At 31.6% G+C, this 7,566-nt stretch overlaps 1 protein-coding gene across 1 annotated transcript; it reads right to left on the bottom strand.

The window, feature by feature from the left end:
* Positions 1–2,123: 2,123 nt before the first annotated feature.
* LOC107424630 (inositol oxygenase 1-like) lies at positions 2,124–5,388 on the bottom strand. Its single transcript, XM_016034475.4, has 11 exons — positions 5,185–5,388; positions 4,755–4,857; positions 3,941–4,022; positions 3,630–3,834; positions 3,485–3,544; positions 3,314–3,366; positions 3,079–3,201; positions 2,900–2,969; positions 2,720–2,798; positions 2,500–2,581; positions 2,124–2,398 (listed from the first exon to the last, which is right to left on the bottom strand). The coding sequence occupies exons 1-11, from the start codon at positions 5,216–5,218 to the stop codon at positions 2,372–2,374; spliced, it is 918 nt and encodes a 305-aa protein (XP_015889961.3). The 5' UTR covers positions 5,219–5,388; the 3' UTR covers positions 2,124–2,371.
* Positions 5,389–7,566: the final 2,178 nt, after the last annotated feature.

The following is a 7,566-nucleotide window of genomic DNA, read 5'->3' as shown; positions in this document are numbered from 1 at the left end:
TTTCTCTAAAGGATCTGAACCCAAGAAAATAAACGTTTCAATAGGCCCGCCAATTATTTATTCATTTTTTAAAAAAAAAATTTGGACAAATCTTTTATTTTTTAGAGACAAAAATTCTGTTGACGTTTAATAGTGTATAATGTAGTAAGCATGGCTAAGAAAATTATAGAGAAAATATAAAAATAAGTTCTGATTCGTATCGTTTGTACCATATTTTACAATGTAATTTATTTTCCTTCGCCCACTTGATTTATATTAGAAATAGAGAACCTTTTCTCGCTCAGGAAATATTGATTGAAGGATCACGAAATCCTTTTGATCTTCTTTCAGTGTTAACAGCTTAAGCTGTTAGGATGCAAATTATTGTTACATAATAATTAATCTTCATTTTTTTTTTAAGCAAAAAAAATAAAAATACAAAATAATTAATCTTCTTTTATTCATATAATTTTTCATTGCAAATATATATAGCTTTCACTGTCAGAAAGCACATCCTTGCTAGCTAGGAATATTTTATTGGCGACACATCAAGCATATTCTCAAGGAGAACCATTTTCTGCAGGCTGAGTTTCAATAGGAGCAGCACAACAACGGCAACAAGCAGAGCCTGGAGGAGGGGGTCTGCAGCATACACAAGCAGGGCATATGGGTCTCTCTGCAAACACAAATTTCAATTGAAATCAATAACAAAATCCATCATAAAAATGTTACTTTCTTGCCAAGAAAATCGTATGGTGCGTAGTGATTTTACCTTGATAAGACAATCGAGCTGCATCGCAGGTTGACAATGGAGATAAAATCATAGCAAATATGAGGATGGTCACCAAGATAGACTTTGTAGCAGAGTTTCCTGCCATGGCTAACTAATTAGACTGATAAAAACGTTACAACAAAACCTTACTAAGATTATCTTTATGGATTTTGTATAGTACGGGTATAAGGTATTTATAGTGGACCTATATGTACATTTACGGGTCTCAATCCTTTGAGAAACTAGTTTAAGATTTACTATAGCAAATTGTATTTGTCAGCTGCTGTGTTTTGAAACCTTGATTTCTTAATTTTGGTTGGCAAGTAGGTCAAAGTTTCAATTTTTCGAACAACCTCTTATCATTTTTAAAAGGCTATCATTTGGATAAAATACAACTGAGTTTGATCATTTCTGACTTAAATTTTGTATGTTTGTATTAAATTTTAGATGGAGTATTGAGAAGTTGAGCCAGCTAATAAGCTTCAATTGGCCCTGTCAACTGCTGAAAATCTTGAATTTTATCACGGATTGCAACGTGCGTTGTGATCGTGAGGATAAACTTATTTACTAATTAACATTCACGTCAATTCTTAATTTACATTAAAAAAAAAAAAAAGAAAGAAAAAAAAACATTCACATTAACATTAATATCTCGAATATTCCTTCATCACCTATTTTCCTGAGGCCCACTTACATATAGATTATTCATCATGTTTGTTAAGTTAGAATTGGACTCTATTAATCTTTTAGACTGAATTGGAATCGGTTATATATTTTATGGAATATACAATTATATCCTATATTAAGATAGGACCGACAATAATTAATTATTTGATTAAAATAGTATTTCAAATTAAAAACAACAGGTAACCTTTTAAAATTACAAGAGAAGGATTTTTTCAAAAACCACTTTTGTCTGTGATAAAATATCTAGATGTCCCATGTATAAATTTTGATGTTAGGGGGGATTCAAACTAGAGCTAATGCTCTTTTTTACCATTGGTTATCCCCTGGGAACATGAAATAATATATTAACATTTTAGACTAATCCATGATTGCTAATGTTGCAAATTTGGCCATGATCCTTATACTTCATTTTTCATTACTATTCGAGAAAAATTAAAAAAAAAAAATAGTAAAAATAAAATTAAGCGTTATACTTTCTCTGTTTTGCACTATTTAGCATTCTTATGCTATTTGATATGTGTTGTTGGCAAATCTTTTCTAGTAAACATATTAGATAATTGTGGATGAATTACTTCTATTTAGTAGTATTAATTAACTGTTCCCTTCAGGATGTGAAACGAATTTATTTAACTCCTTTCATTTACCTGGAAAAATATTGGATATTTTTTCAATATGGATAAAAAAATACAAAACTCAATCATTATTTTATTGTTTTATGAAACAGAAAAGACAGATCTTTTTTATTATGCAATCTGAATAAAAATATTTCACATGGATGACAAACTAAACATCACTTCATAACAAATAATAAGATAAAACAGCAAGCTCCAAATGTCATTCTGATCTACAACGCAGCCAGCCAAGCACTAATACTCCCGGATGGCCTTTTATCTCTTCAGCTTATATCCACAAATACTATTAACAACTTCTACTTCACCACCTTAGCTTCGCAGGGAAGTACTGCAACAACATTGTTGTATATACGTTTAGAACAGAGATAACACAAGCAATAACATATTATATTAATTATAAATGGATAGAATAGACGAATTATAAAATACCTTTTCAATGAGGGAGAGATAGTACGGTTTGACCTTTTCGACATCAATCCGAACCTTGCTCTTGCTGTAAAGGTCATACTTGCTGTACAACATACCAAATACAAGATACAAACAGAGAAGCATAAGCACTTTCAGTAACAGAGAAGCAGAACCAAAGCATAAAAAATTTGCATCAGTAACAATAATTAATAAAAATATTATATAACATAATAATTCATACTTGAATATTTGGAGCCACTTCAGGTTTTCAACATCCTCTTCGTTCATCAAGTGCTTATATGCTCCTGATCTATGTAGTGCTGCAAGACCAGTATTTTCCATCACAGTCAGTATGATAGATCATGAAAAGTGTCTTTTTCTAAAAAGAAGAAGAAGTATTTTTCTATAATTTTCTGTTTACCATAGAATGAGTGGTATCTAATGATGAAAAGAGCTGCTGAAGGTAGAGTAGTCTTGTTCTCCTTGGCCACCTGAAAATGCCTCATGCCAATTACACATTAATTTTTCTTTTTCTTGATAATTATACAATTGTTTTTAATATGAACTTTCCAAGTGTTATTTCAAGGTTTGAGGATGTACCAAATACATGTAGTCATCATGCCCCCATGACATCAATATATTGTTCAGTCCACATCCCTCAGAGTAGGCTCCATACTTGGTGTTATAAGCAGGATTGTTGTAGTCAGGATTTTCCTTGAAATACTGCAGTGACAGTATAACACATATTTCATTAATATTAACCAACAGAAAATATATTTCAAAGTTGTGCCTAATAAAATTGGGTTTAATTTTCACTCTTTTGGTTGCTAATCACCTTGTGATGAACAATTGATTCGTCAAAAGCGCAGCCAACTGGGAAAGTGTCACCTGAAATATTGTTGTTCAATGATCTGTTTTAAGTTGAAAAAATTATAACAAAATAACATCAAAATATGTATTTTCTTCAGATAATAAATTAATGATGCAAATGGAGCGTGATTCTTACCCACAACAGCCCACTGAGGAAGCTCTCCAAAGCTAGGAAGGAGAAGCACTTTACCAAGATCTAAAACAAGTTCAAAACATATCATATTAAGCTTAATCCGTAGAGGTCCAACCAAAAAAGAACAAAATTTGAAGTAATAAAATACCATGGATTAGGCCAGTCAAGTGAAGCCAATCTTCATCAGGGTAGTCCCTTCTAATGGCTTCAGCGGTTTGCAGCAAGTGCTCAATTTGAGGCTCATCCAAGTCAGGATCACTCTCATCCACCACATCATTCAGAAGCTCACAACATTCCCATATGCTCATCTCCACCCTGTTCAATTTGCTATACTCTTCCCTCATCTTCGTCACCTGCATTTCATGGAAATTATAAGCACATCATTCTTTTTTTTCTTTTTTTCTTAATTAAATTTGTAGATTCATCACCAATTCAAAGTCCTTAGAGCTTATTACTTACAAATTCATAACTTTGGTTAATGTGATTAACTCTGTAGAAGTTCTCCACGCCGGGTTGCCTCTCACCTTCAGCATCATAATCCCTGTTTTGTCATTAATATTTTTTCTTATAAGTAATCCAATAAGTTCAAGAGGGAATAACAATTAATACCCAACTTCATTCTTTTTCTGCAGAAAATTATACCAGGCTTGGGTTGAGACTATGACTCCGGGTTTCAATCTCAAGATTATTAAGGTGGACAACAGACCGACCCAAGGGCTACGACATTGCGGGCCAGAAACAGTCAAGCCCAGGCTTCTATCTGGACCTTGGCTCTATTGACAAGCCTGCTGCTTATTGATCCAGAAACAATTATTATAGACAGTAAAGTTTTTGTTACACAGTTGGATTTATATATATATATATATATATAGTACAGAGTCCCCTTTTTTTCTTTTTCTTTTTTTGGTTTTTTGTGGGGGTGTGGGGGGGTGAAATCCTGAGTTAGAGCTTGGAAGTGAAAATGTTTCAGCATGTGGCCCTCGCCAAATACAGGTCTAATGCATGTGACAAAAAATAGTCGGACAATCAAGATCAGAGGAATTATAATAGTATATTTATTTATGGAGCACGCTTTCATATATGCATGTGAAGAGTTAATTTCTGATATGATAATACTTAGGCTTATACACTTTATTAGCCTATAAGACATCGAAAAGTGTCATAGGCTTAATGATATATTCAGCATCTCTTATAATTGTGCTTTGTAGATTTGTTTTTTATTGAGTTCTATTAGGGTTCATAGGAATATAGCATATTTGCAAAAGAGTATAACCTAAACGTGTGTCCAAATGAGTTGGTCTCTGGCACCATAAATCCCCCATCCAATGCCAGTTCTTTCTCATCTATTTGGACCTTCTTTTCATCTGCTTCAACTCCTGAAAATATTCCCAATTATGTATAAAGATTAAAAAAACAAAAAAATGTTTGGATCAAAATTACCGAACTGAGAGAGAAAAATCTTAATTTATTAAAATTAGAGTTAGAAAGAAATTAACAAATATAGTTCAATGGTGTATTTGAGATAACTATTAACAAAAACCTTGGAAACAAATCCTGTTTCATTAAGGAACAAAACTGGGAAATTTTTAATAAACGAAATCATGTTGAACAATAAGGATAAAAAGAACAGCTATGACAGAAGGAATCCAAAAAAAAAAAAAAAAAAAAAAAAAAAATGAAAACAAAATAAATAGGAAAATTACCAAAGTCATGAAGCTGCTCAATGAGAATAGTCATCGTGAATGAAAACGACAAGATAACAGTCGAGAGAGAAAGAGAAAATAATAATAAGAAAAATCGATAATAGGGTGAGTTTTGGAAGCATTTTGGAGTTGGTATTTATAATTGGCCGGAGAAGTCCTTCCCTGAGAATTCGGATGTTCCAAGTCCTTACCTGAAAATCTAAGTTTTGTTTCTCTTTTTTTTACTATTATTTTGTAATATTTTTCCCATATTTTTATCACCACAAATAAATCCATAAAACATTACTCTAACTACTAACATTATTATTTTACAACAAAGTAAAAGTAAGAAAGTTGGAAACAGAAAGGAGGACTGACAGAGAGAGAGAGAGAGAGAGAGAGAGATTGTTATTAATACGTTATTAATCCACAATCCAATCCTAAATTTCCTTAGCTAAATTTATAATTATGATAAAATTAGGGGGTCTGTGGGTCCCACTGTAAACCATAAATTTTATATTTTGTCAAATCAAGACTGAGTCAGCACCGCGTGGGATGTCACAATCTCTTCTCTGTAGAGAGGGGCCCACTTTACGTGGCATCCAGTCAAGTTGGTGCCCCTTACGCGTTGTTCTTATCAGGCGTTTAATTTGCTATTTCCACTGCAGTTTAAGGAAAGCGCCCACGCCCTTCCTCTGCTCCTCAATAAGATTAACCCCCTCCCGATATTATTCAAAAACCACCATGAATTTGCCACGTGTCAATTGAAAATTTGTGCACGTTGATATTGGATCATTTTTTATCGTACACGTATGGTCATGGTCACATGTGTCGGGGCAGCGTTGAGAGTCGAGGTCAAACGTACTACGAAGTACACCATATAATTTGACACGTAATCATTTAATAATATTTTTCTACTTTCGAAGGTAAAATTTTCAACAAAATATAAAGGACGATGGCAATTAATGTTTGAATGAGAAACTGGTCGAATCCAAATGGCATTGTTTTAAGCATTTACTGTATAAACAAAATTATCACAAAAAGATCTTGTAGGGTTTGGATAATAAATTAATTTAAGAAAATACGCCTTGGACCTTCATTGGAAACTTAACACTTGGAACCGGGCAATCAATCACATTTTGGATAATTTTCAGGAAATTTTGAATCAGTTTGCTCCAATACTAGATAAGGATAAGGATACATAGGACAGGTCTCTAAGTTAAGGTGAATGTTAAGCACTAATGAAACATTGACGATTTATATACTTTTATTACCTAAAATATAACTAAGAGAATAAGGATTAGAAAAAGTCAAAATGATTGAACCTAATCCATCGAAAAGGTTAGGATAGAAAAGAGAGTTTATATATTACCATGAATTTTTTTTTTCTTTTTTTTTGGGCAATAACCTTTTTCTGTTGTTAGATCGGGTTATTAATGACATGATCATCATGTTTTTCAATATGTTTCTCGGATAAGGAACACCTATATTCTTCTTAGAAAAAGAAAGTATCTTTATATTAATTGAATGATATCATTTTAATACTGACCACTTTGTTTACAAGACTACAAATTATTAATTTATTATTAAAATAAAATTATTTTATTATTTCTTTGAACATAAAAATTAGGATATATTATATTATATATTTTCGATGTTTTTTTTATATTATAATTGAATATTTTCATATTTATATTTTTATAATTTTATGAAAATATTGATTGTAATTAAAAAAATTTCAAAATATAATATATCCTAAAAAATATAATATATATTATCTTGGCGTTATATTCCATATTAATCTATTTGGTTCGCCACTTTCGAATGCAACTAAATTATTAAGGTTTTTACCAAAAAAAAATAAAATAAAATAAAAATAAAAAATTAGAAAGTTCTGTCCCTACATATAACATTAACAGCATACGTGCAGTTAAATTGTCCCAAAAAGAAAGCTGGTTTTATTCCCATAAATCATATGCTGATTTGATCACAAAAACAATCCAACGCATCAAAAGCGTGTATAATTTCGGCATTCTATATAAGCATGGATATACGCAATGAATTCAAAAAGTAATCTGATCGTAATCGTATGCTTCTCTCAAAGTCATTGGAATGACAATTACGATGGTGCAACGTGTTATATAATTAATTTACAGAGATATTGGACGACGTGATTAATATAAGGTAAGCAAATAAATAATTAGTAGTTTTAATAATATCCTCCATACTATCAAAGTTTTTGAAGTGTAATATCAATGGTTTGTTTTGTTAAGGACTTTTCACCATCTAGAAGCCCAGGTCCCTAGCTGTCACAACAAGCAGTAAAAACTTTCACAAACTCTAGTTTTGCTTTATATATAATGCAGTAGAATCTGTGCAACTGAATGTGGAAATAGTAATATG

The sequence above is a fragment of the Ziziphus jujuba genome, chromosome 1, assembly GCF_031755915.1.
Source record: "Ziziphus jujuba cultivar Dongzao chromosome 1, ASM3175591v1".
In the NCBI taxonomy this organism is placed as follows: domain Eukaryota; kingdom Viridiplantae; phylum Streptophyta; class Magnoliopsida; order Rosales; family Rhamnaceae; genus Ziziphus; species Ziziphus jujuba.
The sequence above is the reverse complement of the archived record's forward strand: the minus strand, read 5'-3'. Positions and strand labels throughout refer to the sequence as shown.